This window comes from Monodelphis domestica, chromosome 1, assembly GCF_027887165.1.
Source record: "Monodelphis domestica isolate mMonDom1 chromosome 1, mMonDom1.pri, whole genome shotgun sequence".
Taxonomy (NCBI): domain Eukaryota; kingdom Metazoa; phylum Chordata; class Mammalia; order Didelphimorphia; family Didelphidae; genus Monodelphis; species Monodelphis domestica.
The window spans coordinates 256,578,502-256,597,712 of record NC_077227.1 but is presented as its reverse complement, the minus strand read 5'-3'; the positions used below and the strand labels follow the sequence as shown (position 1 = coordinate 256,597,712).

Genomic DNA, 19,211 nt, shown 5'->3' with positions numbered 1-19,211 from the left:
GAATGTCTCAAGCACCATAGCAATCACAAACCCCCCAAACCTAGACAGGATGAATAAATTTGGTTTTTGTTTGTTTGTTTTTTATCCAGCCATTAGGAAAATGAATGGAATATCCTAGTGATAATTGATCCTATGCTTAGAATTATGTTAAATATGCCTCAGGAAGGCTACAAGGATAGTCAGAAGAGCTCAAAGGCTTTCCATGGAGAGCTGCTTCTTCACCACTCTGGGTCCATGATTTATTCACCTATGAACTTCTCAGGACACATTGAAGGAAGGGAAAAGCTGCCTTTTTTTGCTTCCTGCTTGCCAGGCCCTTCGGGCTTTTAGCTCCCTTCCTGCTAACCACACTGATACAGACATGCCTTCCACCACCATCATCTCTACTTGACTTCTCATAGAGGAGAGAAATGAAAGGACACTTGGGATAAATCCTAGCCTCTGCAAGATTGTGAAATGGCTAGGTCTACCTTTTGTTCCCATTCCCAGAACCTTTCCCAGTTCCCTCCTTCAGAAGCATAGTGCCCTGCTGCCTCTGTCTCTGCCTTTTCCCAATCAAACCAAAGTTTCTGTTCCTGCCATCTTAATAAAGACATAAATGAATGGGTTACCTCTTCTCATGGTGGATTTACATTTTAAGATTGTTTCTGATTAGAGGATGAAAGGCTCATCAAACATCCCTGAGAAGGTAGATGAGGAAAGGCAGACTCCAAAAGTCCCAACAATTAGGCAGGCCTCCTAATCTATGGGTCACAAGCCCCAGATTGTCCGCCAATGGCTTCAGAGAGAAAGGGCATCCTAGCAAAGGAGCAAAAACTAAATATATCTCCTTAAACATACAAGTTGTAGAAAGAATGGCATCTGTGCCCACAATGAAGAAAAGGAAAACTTACCCAACTGGTAATTTCTGCAACAAAGGGGACTGTACCACTGAGGAAGGGCTCTCTCTTGGTCCACTACTCTTGCTGGGGCTGGGCAAACCCACCGGTGACCGAGGCACTGGCCACAAAGGCTGGGGGTGGTACTCCTCCTCAGGAATGACCTCTTCACAGCGTTTGCCCCGGAAGCCAGAACGACAGACACATTGCTGGGGCCGACTGCAGGAACCCTTGTTTTGGCATGGTGGCTGGCAGACAGCTGAGGAGAGAGAAACAGAAAGAAGGTAAGAAAAGAAAAGTAGAACTTTCTTTAGCAGTTGCTCAGTAAATTTGGACCTGCCCTGAGGGTTCAGAAACACCTTCTTCCTTCCAGCTAAAGTAAAAGGGTCCATGAATCATTGAGCCTCCTTCATATCACAAGTCAAGTAGTCAACATGGAAGACCTCTTCACAGAATTGGTGAGCTAGAGATGTGAATTCAAGGAGGCATATTTGCCCCGTAAATATCACTGAGACTTAGAGGGATGGGTACCATATTGAGAAAGGAGATTGAGAAACTGTTGAACATACATATAGAGGTGGTCAAAGAAGATGGTGGCAAACCTTGGAATGATGCCAAAGGAGTAACAATCGAAGGAAATGGGGATATTGATCCTAGAGAAGAGAAAACTTATAGAGGACAAAATGTCTATCTTCTTCTTGTATCTGAAGACCAATCACACCGAAGAAGAATTAAAAGACTCCTGCTTGGACCCTGAGGGTACAACCAAGATGGGTATAAATTGCAAAAAGGTTACTAGAGGCAGTTAGGGGGCACAGTGTAGATAGAGCCCTAGACTTAGTTTCAGGAAAACTTGAACTTAGATCTGGTTTCAGACATTTATGAACTGTGTGACCCTGGCAAGTCATTTAATGCCACCTGCCTCAGTTTGTTCATCTGTAAATGAGGATAATAATACCTACTTGCCAGTGTTGTTGTGAGGATCAAATGAGATAACATTTTGAGATAATAATCCAAATGATGCAAATTTTTTCAAATATTCAAATATAATAAATATATAATAAAATAATATATGTAAATAAAATAAAATTTTATAAATGCCAGCACCTGGCACATAGTAGTAAAATTTAAAAATCTTTAAAAAGTAATTTTTAAAAGGCATATTTAGGGGGCAACTAGGTGGCTCAGTGTATAATGACAGGGTAGGAGTAAGGAGGACTGGAGTTCAAATCAGATCTTAGACATTTTCTAATTGTGTGAAATTGGGCAAGTGGCTCAGCCTCAATTGCCCAGCCCTTACTGCCCTCATGTCTCAGAAGCAATTCATATCTAAGAGAGAAGGGTAAGGGTTTTTGTTTGTTTGTTTTAAAGGCATACTTAGGTCGGGTATATAAAGATTAGTTAGGGCTACTTAAAAGCTAAACAAGCAGTCCAGGGAGTTAATGGACTCTACTTCATTGGAATTTTTCAAGCAAAGGCTAGATGACCGCTTTCCAGATATACTATAGAGAGGCTTTTTGTTGAGGTATGGAAAGGACCAGACTGTTTCTGATAACCCTTCCCATTATGACATTCTATTATCCCATGATTCTGGGACCCTAATTTCCAAGGGCCCTCTTCATCTATTCAAGGCAAATTTTGCATTACTCCTTTTCTAGGAAGTCTTCTCTAAACATCAATTAAGTAATCAATAAATTTTAAGCACTTGCTATTTGCAAGGAAATTGCTAGGCTCTGAGGATACCAAAAAAGGGGGGAGGGGAACAGTCTTTGCCCTCAAGAAGCGTACATTCTAGGGGGAAGCTGGGTGGCTCAATGGATTGAGAGTCAGGCCTAGAGATGGGAGATCCTGGGTTCAAATTTGGCTTTAGATACTTCCTAGCTGTGTGACCCCTATTGGTTAGCCCTTACCACTCTTCTGCCTTGGAACCAATACATAGTATTGATTCTAAGACCAATGGTAAGGGTTTAAAAAAACCTTACATTCTGTCAGACACATATATAAGGATATATAGAAATGGGGTCTGGCCCTCTGATTTTATTGGTACAAAAGACTCCCAGGTGAAGAAACTCCCTGTACCCATACAAGTTAATACTTTTTCATCAATTTTTAGTCTTCGAGATTTACTTAGGGATTTGAGAGATTATTTGCTCAAGGTCATATCTGGTATGAATCAGAGGTAGGTCTTGAACCCAGGCCCTTTTGGCTCTAAAACAAGCTCTTCAGCTGCACTGCACCACATTGCTCATCTACATAAAATATAGTAGGATCTCATTTTACACAACTAATATGTTCCAAGGCCCTTGGGGTAGGTTGAAAATTATGCATAATAATACCAAACCCCATTATTTAATAAGTACAGTTATCCCTTCCACATCAGGATTTTCCTCTCAATATATGGTGAGTTGACATAAGAAATTAAATGGAATTTTGGGGTAGTTTCACAGAAGCCACAGATGACACATGAAGGCCAGCAGATGACTGGGAAAGTTTAGAAACTACATAGCCTATAATGAAATCCTTAACTCAAATTTTATAGTAAGGTACTGTAAACACCCCATAAAAGAAAAAGAAAATATTCAACCATCTTCTCGGGTATGAAGGAGGGCCAAAAAATTTTATGTGGATTTTTGAGATCGTAAGGGTGCTGTGCCCCTCACCCTGGGGATGTATATGGAAGGGATACCTGCATTTTTAAAAAATTCTTACCATCTGTCTTAGAATCAATATTATGTATTAGTTCCAAGGCAGAAGAGCAGTAAGGGATAGGCAATGGGGGTTAAGTGACTTACCCAGGGACATACAGCTAGAATGTGTCTGAGACCCTTGTCTCTGGACCTGGTTCTCAGTCCACAGAGAGAGAGAGAGAGAGAGAGAGAGAGAGAGAGAGAGAGAGAGAGAGAGAGAGAGAGAGAGAGAGAGAGGGAGGGAGAGAGAGCAAAATCAAGGAGCTAAAAAATGGAATGTTGGGTATGAGGAGCAGCAAAAAAAAGCCAATATTGTGAATTTTAAAAGTCTCCATCTTGGTATAGCACCCAAAAATTGTGCACACCCACACTACACAGGCATGTGCTAGTCAATGACAAATCAGAAATAACCAACTGCCCACCTGGGCTGTCCTAAGCCAAGCTAGAGCCAACCATTGGCACTTGTGAGACACAGGAAGTGAGGTAGGGAACAGCCTCTGGAATTCGCTCACTTCCTGTGGAGAGAGCGAGACGGGAGTTCCTGTTAGAAGCTTGGACAGGGAGGACCCCTGCAGACAGCTTTCCTTCAGATCGGTCACGTGAGTTAAGGACTGATTCTTTCCACCTGGGCCCTTTGGGCCTAAAACTCCCTCTGCCTTGGTCAGAGGTTGAGTAGCCCTTTTCCCTTTTCTCCTCTCTCCTTCTCTCCCTCTCCTTCCCCTACTCCCAGTGTGATTAAACCTCCATAAACTCCATTCTGACTTGAGTGTTTCATTTTAGGAATTTCATAAGTAAATTCCTTGGCGGCCATTGTTTGATATTACAACAATCTTAAAAAGGTGAAATTTTCACCATTACAATATGGTGTGACCATAAAGAACATAGAAAGGAGTTTTGTATATTTAGTCTAGAAAAGAAAGGTGGAGGAGCAGTAGATAGACAGCCAGGCCTGGAGTTGGGAGAGCCTGGGTTCTAAATCTGACTTCAGATACTTCCTAGCTGTGTGACTTTGGGAAAGTCACTTAACCCTGATTGCCTGCATCAGCTCTTTTCATGGCCATTGGAACACATTGTTCTCATTTACCCTTTCCGCTGGTGAAAGTCTTCATATGCCCAGGGTAGACATTCTCCTAACTCATCAATAGGTTTGAGACCCATCAGATACCCTCAACCTGATTTAGATAGTTTTACCACAGTGTGTGGCCACTCTTTGGAGCCAGAGGTGAGAAATGAGTGACAGACAGGTAGACACCAAAGGTGAATAAGCAGTCCTGGAAAGGGCTCGGCAAGTCCTCACACCAGAGGGGCTGGACCTCCTTGAACACTTTCTATCAGTAAAATAGAGATAATAATAATAATAATAGTAACACTAGATCTCAGCATAATTTAAGGTGCTTTACAAAATTTAAATCATTATATAAATGTTAGTTGTTGTTATTATTATTAGCACTGGATTAATAGTAAACAAAACCCCCAAACCCAACATTCTAGTCTCATTTCAGTCCTAACTAATTAACTATGTGACCTTGAGTCAATCACTAAAGCTTATGGGACCTCAATTTTACGAAGCTCTCTTCGTAAATTGACTGCAAGACGTCTGAAATCTTCTAGGTGTTTTATCAAGTCCTTGCTGACTCCAAGGTGGGGCAGATAGCCAGTAACTAAGAATGGAAAAATCCATAATCCAATCCCCCAACATCTTTCCATATTTATTTCCTCTGTCCCCTGGTAAACAGTAGACCAAATGCTGAAGATGCCTGGTGGCTATCCAGGGCCCAGGGTTCTACATTTCTGGCCCGAGGCCAAGACTCTGTCTCCAAACACCAGTCAGATTTTCTCTTCTTTGTGTTGAACTTTCTCTAGTGGCCACCAGACCTTTGGGGCCATAAATTCCTCTCTTCTGCATGTTCTTAATTAGAAATCAACCAATCAGAATCACATGAGAACACTGCCCCTCACTACTTTGCCAAGCCCAAGTGTGCTGCCAGCTGATCAGGAGCCAATATACTGAAGTGCACACAGGGGTGAAAAACATCACCCCACCCCCATCCCTGCCTCCTCTAACCCAGCTCGGTTCTAGGGTTCAGGTTTAAATCAAAGAACATGTTAAATTTGACCTCCTAGAAAACATTTAATGTTCCCAAACCAGCCCAAATTCCCAGGGAACTTAAAAGGGAAATATATCTTAACAATAATGACTAGCAGTCATTCTCCTAGACTGGGATGACCCGTGGGACCATCCAAGTCTGACCTCTTCTAAAATCTTAATCTAGAACTCTCCAACCACATCTCTAAGAGAGATTTCTAGACCCTCTTTTTCTTCCAACCCATCCTATGTCTTGATATGAGATTAATTTTCTCAAGGTACTATTTTGTACTCAAAAATCTTCAAAAAAAACCCCACCTCATTACTTGCAGAATAAAGCCCAAATCCTTTGCTTGGCATTCTAGACCCTCTACAATCTAGCCCCTGCCTCTCTTTCCAGACAATATGCTCCATTAAGCCCTCCAATCCTGCCAAACCAATTTACTCATTGTTTCCCAAATATATTCTGTGCCTTTTCACTTGCTGGCCTTTGCTCATGTTGCTTTCCCTGCCTTCACTCTTCATTATTTACCTAAATCTTGTTTCAAGGTCCAGCTCAGTTCTCACTTTTGCCATGAAATTTTCTCTGACCACTTTGGCTCGGAACAATATCACTTCCCTCTAAATTGGTGGTTCTCAACCTTTCTAATGCTGTGACCCCACAATACAGTGCCTCATGTTGCAGTGACCCCAAACCAAAAAATTATTTTGGTGGCTACTTCAAACTGTAATTTTGCTACAGTTATGATTTGGAACGTAAATACCTGATATGCATTATGTATTCTCATTGCTACAAATTGAGAGGCTGAGAACTGCTACTCTAAATGCTCAGTTAGGACTGGGCATATGTTGTCTTGTCATTGATCACTTTATGAATTTATCTTCTACTTTCCATTAGATTGTAAGTCCATAGAGATCCTATATATGCCACTCAGTATTCCAAGCACCTATCATAGTGTCCTCCTTGTATATTGCTGATAATACGTGTGATCTAGAGGAAGTTACTTATTCTTTCTGGGCCTCAGTTTCTTTTTCAATAAAATTAAAGAGTTTAGCACAGGTATTGTCTTCTAGTTCTAAATGGATGGTAGATCTGAGGCCACACAGAGTCCAAGGGCCAAGTTAGAAGGAGATCCAGAAAAGAGCAGCATTCACCACCAGGTCCCCAAGAGAAATACATCTCCAGATCATAAGCTCAGATCACCTTCCTCACTCTCACCCCCATCCTTTGAGAGCCCCTGCCTTCTATTCTGCAGAAAACCTAGATAAGCAAGCCATTTTAGAGATTCCTAACCCAAAATGTTTCCCCAAACACTTCATTCAACAGCTCTTTCCCAGGGATTCTATCTCCCAAATCTAACTGACCTATCTGTTGCTCACTTTTAAGACCAATGGAGTATTTACTACCTCCTGTCCTACACTGTGAAAACTGCCAACCATTGGAGACTCCAATTAGTCCAAGTGGTATGAAAGATGTGCCTCAGAGACAAACCTCTTCCTCTTCTTCTTCCCTCAGTGCTCCAGGCTCCAAGAAGTTGTAGCATGCACAATGGCTACATTCCAGTAAAACCATCTTGGCAGGTGGGCTAAACCCAGGTCAAGGCGCCTCACAACCCCTTGGTAAGTTGGGAGTTGGCCTATCCCAAGACTGTCCCCAGTGGAATGGGCAGATGAGAACTATTTGTTCCAGCAGCCACGAAGATGGCTAAAGCAGGTGCTATGGAGTGCTTAGAGCTTGGTCAGACATTGTAGAACCAAAGGTATCCCCTACATCCCAAGACATCACCAGCCATCCGGACTTTTGCCTTGCCACTGGACTGGATGACTGGAGGAGAGAATGAGACTGGTGACTTTGTACAGCTCTGCCTCATTTAAATCCAATTCGCATGAAAGTCAAGACCTCACCCCATGATGTCATTAGTTCTCTTTAAAAGCAAAAGACAAAAGGGCAGCTAGGTAGCTCAGTGGACTGAGAGTCAGGTCTAGAGATGAGAGGTCCTGGGTTCAAATTTGACCTCAGACACTCCCTAGTTGTGTGATTCTGGGCAAGTCCCTTAACCCTTATTGCCTAGCCATTACTGTTCTTCTAACTTGGAACCCATATACAGTATTGATTCTAAGACAGAAGGTAAGGATTAAAAAAAGAAAGAAAACAAAAGACAAGCAACTATCAGGTGGCCAGTTTTCATAGTCACCCTTCCTAACATTCATCTTTCTTTGAAGAGGGCAGTTTATAAACTGTTCTTGGCTTCAGCAATGAGACCTTTAGCTCCGAAGAGAATCAAGTCCCATGCCAATTACCTCGCTTCACCAGCACCTACTCTATTGGCTTCATTACACAACCTAGATCTGAATTTCATACTGTTTTATGTTGCTTTCTTCTGTTTTAGTATTTCCATGTCTCCTGAAACTAGATGATCAGCAAAGACAATATCATATTTAATTCGTATTCCCAGAGCACAATGAAATGTGGGGATACATGTGCTAACTACTACTACTAGCTAAAATTTATATAGCAATTTAAAATTTACAAAGCACTTTACCAATTTTATCTTTAATAACAACCCTGGGAGGTTGGTTCTAATAATAACCATTTTGTAGATGAGGAAAATGAGATAGACACTGGTAAAATGACTTGCCAGGGTCACAGAGCTAGTAAATATCTGAGGCAGAATATGAACTCAGGTCTTCCTGGCTCTAGATTCTAGAGTTCTATCCACTATACCATCTTAGCTTGACTAAAGGTCATGAATAATGAAAATATCAGAATTTCTGTAGGTCTCATATCTAGCCACCAGAAGGATATGGGTTTGGTTTTTTTTTGGGGGGGGGGTGGAGAAGGGTTGGTTTTCACCAAGTAGAATTCCCATTCATTGCTCTCTCTGCCAAAAGGCAACATGGAACGAGATTCCCCAGACCAGCATGGGAAATTGCAAGGCATTCAAAAAGTGGAGCCCTGGCATAACCTCCATCTGCCCACGTGCAAATTTTAGTCTCCAACCATTCATAACTTGAGTTATTTCTGAATACTCTCTTTCTCCATCACTCCCTTCCCTCCCCCTGGGTACTCTTCCTTGACGCAAGCTGAAAATGAGGGAAGTTTTAGCCTTGCAAGTTCAGTGCTTTGGAATCAGCTGCACAACCAGAGGGGGAAGAAATAAAGCCCCTGAAATTGTGTTTAAAGCAGAATATAATAACTTTCCCCAATCTCTTCTTTATATAACTCTAAAGCAGATGAATGTGATTTTACTCAGACTTTCCACAGAAAACCTTTACCTTTGGGAAGAGCCCAAACTCAAAACCCACTGGCCCAGAGAGATTTGGAAGCAGCTTCTCACCAGGGAAAAGCTTCTCCCATAATTCCCTCAAGTGCCTCTGGAGCAAATAAGATGGGGAGACAACTTTCAAGACCCCTTTTCCTCACCTAGATAGGACACCAGGCTATCAGTTCAAGAGAGGAGGATGGGAAATCTATGATGGGAGGAAGGCAGAAGAGGATCTCATAGGATCATAGATTTAAAACTGGAACCTTGGAAGAGACTTTAGAGATGAGGGGAAGAGAGGTTTGCTTTCAAGACACAAAAACTGACAGTCCCCTAGCCCCAGGAGAAAGATGTTTGAAAACAGTTCTGCAATCCTATTTTGATTCACATCCACTTTCTTGAGCTTCCTTCTTCTCATTTTCCTTTTCCTTCAGAAAGATGATAGATACACAGATACATGAGAGAGAGATGCTGATGATGGGAGATATATGACAAACTATAGATACGTGATAGGTAAAAGGAAGAAACAGAGAGAGAGAAAGGAAGGAAAGAAGGAAGGAAGGAAGGAAGGAAGGAAGGAAGGAAGGAAGGAAGGAAGGAAGGAAGGAAGGAAGGAAGGAAGGAAGGAAGGAAGGAAGGAAAGAAGAAAGCACATTTATCAAGTTTGCTATGTTTCAGGCAATATACTAAGTGCTAGGTCTACAAATACAGTTAAACAAGGTAGTTGCTGCCCTCAAGAAGCTTACATTCTTTTTTTTCTTTTAAACCCTTACCTTCCATCTTGGAATTAATACTGTGTATGGGTTCCAAGGCAGAAGAGTGGTAAGGGCTAGGCAATGGGGGTTATGTGACTTGCCTGAGGTCACACAGCTGGGAAATGTCTGAGGCCAGATTTTAACCTAGGACCTCCCATCTGCAGGCCTGGCTCTCCATCCACTGAGCTACCCAGCTGTCCCCCTTACATTCTAATAAGGAAGACAATACATAAATGGGAGCTGGAAGAGGGAAGGAGAGCACAAAGAGATCTGGAAAATGCTATGGGGATTGGGTAAAATAAGGCCAAAGTTGGCCTTTCAGAGTCCCAAGATGGTTTCAGAGATAAGATCTCAATTTTCTGGTTGGGAGGATGTGGGGACAGAGGCATAAACTCAGGACAGTGTTGACAGCGAGGTAGCTTTTTTAGGGTTCTTGCCTGAGGCATGAAACTTGGATTTTTAATAGCTTCTCTTGTTCTGGTTCTCTTTCTGCAGCACACTACCCTAAGTCACCACATTTCCAGACAATGGTCCTAATGTTGTGAAGGTTGGTACTGAAGCCTTGAGCTCCTTTTGAAACACCAAGGATTCACTCATCTATGACAGGACCCAAACCTCACTACTCTATCCAGAGCCTTGCACCCACTCCAACCTCCAGCTATCCTTTCAGATCAGATGGCAATATTCTCCCATTACATCTGTTGATTCTTTCCTCAGCCATGTTATGTTTGGTGATATGGAACCAGTCTCATATTCATTTCCAAGAAACTCCCTGGGGACCCTCACCCAAGTCATCCTTTGTTTGCTATTGGAAGACTCCCATGGTACAGTCAAAAGAGAGTTAAATTTACAGTCAGAGGACCTGGGTTGAAATCTCAGCCCTGCCATTTACTCATTCGTATGTCCTTGAGAAAGTCACCTAACTTCTTGGAGCCCCAATTTCTGAATCTTTAAAATGAAAGGGTTTGACTAAAGGATCTCTAATGTTCCTCCTGCTTCTAAATCTGTGATGCTATGTGAGAATTCCCTGAAGGCAGACCTTGGACAAGTCACTTCACCTTCATAGGTCTCCGTTCTTCATGTGTAAAATGAGGTGAGGGGACTACATCGATGCTGAATTTCCTTCCAACTGTGTCCCTATTTCATTCTCCTCCCACATGCACACAGAAATGGAGCATACCATGAATCCTGCCTCACCCCCAATCTTCTTTGGGCTTCCATCTTGAAGGAGCTAGCCAGTATATAGTACAGCTATGGGTTTGGGGGAGAGAGCCACAATCTGGCTGCAGGGACACCACCCCCAACTCCCACCACTATAAAGAGGGCAGCACCTTGGGAAGGACTGGAAACAGTGTTCCAGAGCTCGGGGCTAGCCAAGAGCCCGGCTCCAAAATAGCAGTTGTGTTCACATAAAAGCCTCTAATGAGAGAAAGATGCCGTTCCTGGCCCTGCAAGCTCTTTGCAGACTCGGTCTGGCAGGCTGACTCGGTCTCTACCGTTTGGCGGCCGGAGGAGGGAAGGAAGGGGAGGGTGTGAGTCAGACCTTGGCCCCCTGCTCCTGAACATGGACTCCACTGCAGGAGAGTAATTGCATTAACAAATGTTGTAGCCGGCTGGGAGGCCTTGGGGCAGGCAGGGAGCAGTCCATTCCCACAGATGGGAACACTTTGGAGGCTGCTTCTAATCCAAATCTCTGTTCTCAGAGGCACCCTCATAGGTAAGCCCCCAATGCAAAGGGGGCCCAGATTATGTCTCTTCTATAGAAGTAGAGCAGCAAATCTTACCTACCTATCTTCTTCTTCAGTCAAAGGATCAAAGATCTAGAACTAGAAGGGATCTTAGAGGCCATTTAATCCAACTTCTTCATTTTACGGATGAGGAAACTGAGGCCCAGGGACTCTAATTGACTTGCCCAAAATCACACATAAAAGATGCACAAGAGACAGAATTTGAACCCTTGTCTTCTGATTTCCACTGTGCTCCATAGAACCTCCATGTCCTAAGTAACCTCAAAGATGTGGGAAAGGATTGGGTTTTAGGATTCATCACCAGAGCCATCCTCCATCCTATCATATCTCCCTCAAGAAGGTTATTAAGGGCAGAGAGGACAAAATGGCTGAGGGCTACCAGGCCCTTGCTCAGGTGGAAGGGTCAAAGGAAGAAAGATGAAGTCACACAGTCAATTTGAAGGCAGCCTGGTACAGGAGGAAGAAAGCCAGATTTGAAGTCAGAGGGTCTGAGTTTCAATTCTGACTCTGCTGCCTGCTATTTATGTGACCTTTGGCAAGTTGCTTACGATTCTGGGCCTCAGTTCCTTCATCTGTACAATGAGAGGATTGGATTAGATGGTTTCTAAAATGTCTAAATCTAAAATCCTATGAACTAATCCTTGTTATTCAGTCATGTTCGACTCTTTGTGACCCCATGAACCAGAACTTCCCATAGGTTTTCTTGGCCAGGATGCTGGAATAGTTTGCCATTTCCTTCTCCATTGGATCCTTTTTTCAGGCAATCAGAGATTAAGTGACTTGCCCAGGGTCACATAGCTAGGAAGTATCTGAGGCTAGGTTTGAACTCAGGACTTCCCAACTCCAGGCTCAATGGTCTATCCACTGAGTCACCTTACTGCCTCCTGGTCCAGTTTCCTAAATCCCACAGAGCTCAGGTACCTAGGGATAGTCAAACCTGCTAGCCCAGAAAGGGGAAATGCAATGTAAGCCAAGATAAGTAGCCCAAAGCCTTGACCCTAACAAGTAACTGACATGGGAGGTAAGAAAGGAAAGATATATCTACATAGTCAAATTTCAAGGACTAACAAAGTCCTTGGAGGAGGAGGGTACCAACATGCCACATCTCCCGCTCACTTTGGATCTAAGGTCCAGGACCACACTTCCTTTCCTGGCCTTGTCCCTACCAGAGGAAATGCTTACCCCTTTAAGCCATCTCCCCACCATCCCTCTGTTCTACCCTCATAAAATGTCTAAGTATAGTATATATTTATGTGTTCAGAGAGACAGGCAGACAGGCAGAGAGAGAGGGAGGGAGAGACAGAGAGAGAGACAGAGAGAAAGAGAGGCAGAGACAGAGACAGACAGACAGACAGAGACAGGCAGGCAGAGAGAGACAGAGAAACAGCTATTTCTTATCTATAGTCCTATAGACTCCAAAGCTATTCCTAGGCAGACTTCAGCTCTGGAACCAGAGCGCTTGGCTCCAAATTGTGTGCCCCTGTTGCTTACTTACATTGTGGCCTTGAGCAGCTCATTTAATGACCCTGGCCTCAGTTTCCTCATCAGTAAAGTGAGAGAAGGTTAGTCTTAATGGTTTCTGAGGCCTCTTCCAACTCTAAATCTACAACCCCCCACTCCACTCCCACCCACAACCACCATTTCAGCATCTCCTTCCAGAAGTGTTCCCATGGAATACTCTTCCAAGTAGATATGAGATGAGGAAAGGGGTTGTTGCTGTTTGTTTTTCAGTCCTAGCTCACTCTTTATGACCCCATTTGGGATTTTCCTTTTTTTTTTAACCCTTACCCTGTCTTAGAATGTATACTAGATATTGGCTCCAAGTCAGAAGAACAGGAAGGGCAAGGCAACTGGGGTTAAATGACTAGCCCAGGGTCACACAGCTGGGAAGTGTCTGAGGTCAGATTTGAACCTAGGACCTCCCGTCTATAGGCCTGACTCTCAATCCACTGAGCCACCCAGCTGCCCCCTGGGATTTTCCTGACAAAGATACTTAGAATGGTTTGTCATTTCTTTCTCCAGATCATTTTCCAGATGAAGACACTGAGGCCAAAAGTGTCTTGCCCAGGGCTACACAGCCAATAAGTGTTGGAGGCCAGATTTGAACTAGACCTGCGATTTCATTGGTATGGGGACCATACCAAAGCAAGTTGCCATCTTTTCTCCAACTTTTAGTCTTAGAGAGTTGTCTAGAGAATTGAGAAGTTTAATGAATTGCCTAGGGTCATACAGTCACAATATGTCAGAGGCAGAACTTGAAACCAGGTATTTCCTACTCTCGTATAGAGAAGAGAGACTAGCTCTATATTTTTGAAGGCTGCCTCTTACTTAGCTGGGTAGATAGACGGGTGTTCCCAAAAGGACAAACTGGACTTGAGGACGCAAGAGGTTTCCCCCTCACAATAACTTGAACCTCATTAAACTGGGCTCTTCAGTTACCAAATATCCAGACATCTCTTGGGAATACTGCATCAGTTTTGAGAGTACTGGACCAAGATCCCTCCCAACATGTTGCAGAGCAGGATCTGTCTGCTGCTTTCCCCCAAACTCTCCCAGTTTAGCTCCCCAAACCCAAACAATTCCCAGGGAAGTTCTCTATATTCCCTCCACTAACAGGCACAAGAACACCCCAGTATAGGGGAGGGGACAACGACCCTTGTGAAGCCTGCAAATCCTTCCAAAAGCAACAGCTATAAACAGCACATTGCCCACCCTCCTTCCACCTCCATCCCAATCCACCCATAACCCTGTTCAGTCTTTCCCCACCTCAGAGCCACAGGCAGCAGGCTCAACAGCAGCTGTCTCTACAAGCACACAAACACATAAATCTCCCTTCAGAACTGGCAAAGTCACAGAGAGAAAGACAGATCCAAAGACCCAGAGGAGACAGAGGTCCAGTTTGAGAGACACCATGGGGGTCAAGGAAAGATCTAGAATGTCATCATCTACACCTGCAGTGGAGAAATGATAGTTGGGGGGCATAGGGACAAAAGCCAAGGTAGGTGGATACACAGATAGGAAGAGAGAAGGAGAGATTGATATGTCAGTGACTTCAGTCTTTAAAAAAGACACTCTTCATGGAGAGAAGTTGGCTGTGGATAGCTTTGGTAAGTACTAAATTGTCTCCATCTTCTCTGAATCGGTCTTATTAGTCAGGTACTTGGAAAGGGCCAGGTTCCAAGCTCACTGTTCCATTGTGTTTAAAATTGGGGGGGGGGGGGGTAAGAGAGGAGATATGGATCCCATTTTAGAAGGGGGAATTTTATACCCAGCTCCTAACACACACCCTTGGGAGTCACCCCACATGTGTGAAACCGACATGAAGGAATCATTAACATTCCCAGGCAAAGGGAGTCTCCTTCTAACCCAAAAGGGCAGTTGGGAGGAGATGGGGTGGGGAGAAAGAAACAGCAATGGGACATGGGGAATCTAGAGAGCCAGCTGACAAGGCATGGGATCCAAGAGCCCTATATTTCAAGGCACTCAGGACATAGCCAGTTAGTCTTGGGCAAGTGTTCCAACCCCCGCGTGTTTCTCATTAGGCTCATTAGCAGCAAAATAGCAACAAGCAAACAGCTACAGGATCAGCTAATTAGACAATATTCCTCCAGTGTACAAGTGGACTACAAGTGGGAAACCATATACAGAGATGATGCCTACAGGCAATTGTCTCTAGGAGAGCTGCCAGGCTCTAATTCTGGGGTCAGGATGGAGGAGAAAAGACATGAAGGTAAGAAGAATAGAGAGAAGAAAAGGTTCTTTTTACCTTCAGAAAAGGAAGTTATTAGAAGAAGTGGGACTATTGGCAATAATGGATGAGTATCACCCTATTGGACTTGGTCAAACAATTATACACACACACACTGGTTAACACCAACATTCTGCAGAGTCAACAAACCAATATTTCCAGTGTTGAAATTCCATTATGGCAAATAGCAAAGCTGGAAAATTGCAAGCATGTTTAGAAAATGAGAGCTTCTCTGGGACTCAAGTGCCCAGCAAGAGGCCCAGGCATGAATGGGCTCATCTAATGGACAAGGAAGAACACTGGAGAACACCTATTCCCTTCAAAGTCACAGCACCCTTTTACCTTTTCATTTCATCTCCTAGTAATGCCCAATTCACAACCAAACTCTCCTTTCCACAGAGCTCTTTTTTGGTAAGGGCCAAAGTGGCTTTACTGCCAACTTTCTTTATCATGTTACAGAGAAAAGAGTACCAGATACAATGTCAAGGGACTTAGGTTCAAGTCTTGGTCTTGTTACTTGACAGAACCTAGGGGTAATCACTTTGCCGTTCTACCCTAAATTCCTTCATCTTTAAAAGGAAAGGATTGAACTAACTGACTTCTGAGGTCCCTTCCAGCTCTAGAGCTGAGATCTCTTCTCCATGCTTCTTTGTTTTCTCCATTCCTCACATTCCCCAAATCTACGAAGACTTTTGTCTTCCTATAATTAGTTCCAAGCACCTTTATCCCCTTTTCATACCATCTGGGTAGAGGCAGAGGTGGAAAAAGGAATCAGATATAGTAGAAGATGACACTCAGTCAACAACCAGATCAATTCCCATGTACCCATAGCAGAAATGGAAGAGAGGAGAAACATAACTAAATGTGAGATGCTATGGATCTAAACTAGGGTCATGGCTATGTGAGTAGAGAAAAGGAGATGGATATGAGAGAGATTGTAGATGTTAAATTAGTAAGATTTTCCAATTGACTGGAAATGTAGGGTAGAGTAAGGAGTCCAGTTTGAAATCAAAGTTTTAAACCTGGAAGATCAAAAGGGTGGTAGCAATGTTGATGGAAATTTCAGGCATTTCCAACTCTTCCATGACCCAACTTTGGGTTTTCTTGGTGTGCAAAGGAATTTTTTTTTTATCTTGACTTAATCAAGTACTTGGAGAGCTCCACTCTTTTAACTTAATCAGTCAGGAACTTGGGAATCCTTTTGATAAGAGTTCACACCCTCAGAAGACAGTAGGTGGATCCCACAGACACTGACCCCTGGGAAATGCTAGGCAAATTGAGAGACTTTGATTGGTTCCTGAAATGTGATAGACCAGCCCACAGTAAAAGGAGGGAGACAGGAAGTGACATGGAAAAAACTGCTTATAAAAGTCAGCTGAAAGCATTCTGAGGAACTTCTGCTGCTGCTGCTGCTATGATGGTAGCTCCCGCTGAGGGAGGACCTCTGCATTGATGTCTCTAAAGCTGCTAACAAACCTCATAATTTAAGAGTAAATTTTATAAATGGCAACCACAATATTTTTTAATTCTCATATTTGTCAAACCCATTTTTAATTATTACATTGGCAAAGACCCTGGAATGCTTTGCTATTTCCTTCTCCAGCTCATTTTACAGATGAGGAAACTGAGGCAAACAGGGTTAAATGGCTTACCTACGGTCACACAGCTAGTAAAAGTCTGAGGATGAATTTGAACTTGGGAAGATAAGCCTTCCTGGCTCCAGGCCTAGCACTCTATTCACTGAGTTAATTATCTTCCCCACAGGAAAAGGATTCAGTTTAGGGAGGGGAAATGATGCTTTAGACATGCCAGCAGGCAATTAGACATTGTCTTCATTTCTTGAGAGTAGGACTGGATAGATAGCCTGGGGAGTATTCTCCAAAGAAATGATAAATCTTTGAGAACAGATTAGGCCGCCAAGAGCAGGTAGAAAGAGAGATGATAGGAGGGCCAAAGAAGAGCTTTAAGGTACACTCATAATTTGAGGGTGTGATACAGATGAAGAGCCAGCAAAGGAGATGGGGAAACAACAATAAACTAGAAAGGTAGTCAAAGTACCAGGAGGGAGCAGTATCAACAAAAACCTACATAAAAGAGAGTATCCAGGAAAAAATGATGGCTGATGGTATCAAATGTATCCAGGGCTTTTGCCAAGAAAATCCATGGACCTCATTGCATGCTATGGTCTAGGGAGTCACGAAGAATTGGACACAACTGTTCCTAATGTTACATTTTTTTCTTATTTAAAAACCAATCCGATGGTTCTTTGCATTATGATATATGGATCCTATATTTTAATATCAATATAATATTAATATAGTTTTGGTCTATTTCCAAATTATTTTCAGGGGACTGAAAAACTTTTGGCTGCAAGAAGAAATGTAACACCCATTTCAAAGGGTGTAGAATGAGAGAAGACCATCAGATTTGGGAATTAAGATGCAATAAAGAAGCCAATAGTGAGAAACAAGCAAAATATGAAGCCTGAACTTGTTATCAAGAATTGAAGTTAGATGGAAAAGTTTTACAGAAAGACTTTTCAGAGAACATTGGAGAAATGTGAAACAGAAATTTATGTCAGATATAAAAATTTTAACATGAGATATCTCAACTGAAGAATAAATTAGAAAATGAAATAAAGACCCACATTTACAAGAATTGAAATAAGACGGAGGCTTGATACAAAAGAACTAGTTAAAAAAAAAAAACTAGTAAAGAGAACCATTACATTGAACAGTCATTTCTGAATGCAGGATCCCTAATTGTTTTCCATTCAGCCCAGAAAGCTCCTCCCTGCGGCAATGCTCCAAGTGAAGCAGACATTGTATCTAGAATCCTAATAATTTTGCCTAGAACCAAAGAGGCTGCCAAGTCAGGCAAGGGAGAATGGGCTGCCTTAAGAGATATCACCTTGATTGCCTAGAATCTTAGCCATCAAATCCCCCAGGGTAATGAAACAAGCTGTAGAATTTAGAAATACTATTAGTGATCTTATGATGTCAACCAGTTTAGATATAGATGTAGAAAGATCAGAATGAGGACAATCAACAATTCATGTAAATAAGTTAAATTGAAGTTGCTGAAGAAATAAATACTCCTTCAGCTACATTGTTGAATTATATATAATGTATTTTCAAAGTTGTTGAATGCATTATTCTATTATTACTATTAGAGGCAGTGAGGTAGTTCAACGGATACAAAATTGTGCCTGGAGTCAGGAAGACCCAAGTTCAAATCCAGCCTCAGACACTGGCTAGCTATGTGACCTTGGGCAAGAAAGTCACTTAACATCTGTTTGCCTTAATCTACTTGGGAAAGAAGTGGCAAACCATTCTAGTATCTTTGCCAAGAATATTGCATGGACCACTGCTACCCATGGGGTCATGAGGATCTAGATACAACTTAATGAGTGAACAACAAATTATCATAATTGTGTGTTTTTTATTATTTAAAAATCAGTCAAATGGCATTTTGCATTATGACATATGGATTACATATTTTAATAGCAACATAATGTTAATATAGATTTGGCATATTTCCAAATTATTTTCAGGGAACTGAAAACTTTTGGCTGCAAGGAGAAATGTAACACCCATTTCAAAGGCCTCTCCTGCAGATGTGATAGTTACTGGTATTGTAGCTGTAAGAGTCAAATTTAATATTTGGCAGTTGAGACTGGAAGTTTACTGAAAAACTAAGAAAAGGGTTAATGGAGATGTTTTGAGAGAAATTATGGAGAATTCAAAAGGGGGATAAGGAAAAACTGTCTTAGGAGAATTATCAGGTTTTTTTTTTTTAACCCTTACCCTGTCTTAGAATGTATACTAGGTATTGACTCCAAGTCAGAAGAACAGGAAGGGCTAGGCAACTGGGGTTAAGTGACTAGCCCAAGGTCACATAGCTGGAAAGTGTCTGAGGTCAAATTTGAACCCAGGATCTCCCATCTCTAGGCCTGACTTTCTATCCACTGAACCACTTAGCTGCCCCTAACAATTATAGATTATGAAGCAATATTATAAATAGAATTTATAAGAAGTAAGTCTGGA

At 42.4% G+C, this 19,211-nt stretch overlaps 1 protein-coding gene across 1 annotated transcript in view; it reads right to left on the bottom strand.

Moving 5' to 3' along the window:
- LTBP2 (latent transforming growth factor beta binding protein 2) overlaps positions 1–19,211 on the bottom strand; it is a 190,793-nt gene that overhangs the window by 158,427 nt on the left and 13,155 nt on the right. The window contains exon 3 of the mRNA XM_007472818.2: positions 894–1,137. Within this exon, the coding sequence (XP_007472880.2) occupies positions 894–1,137 (244 nt within the window). The remainder of the gene's footprint in view (positions 1–893; positions 1,138–19,211) is intronic.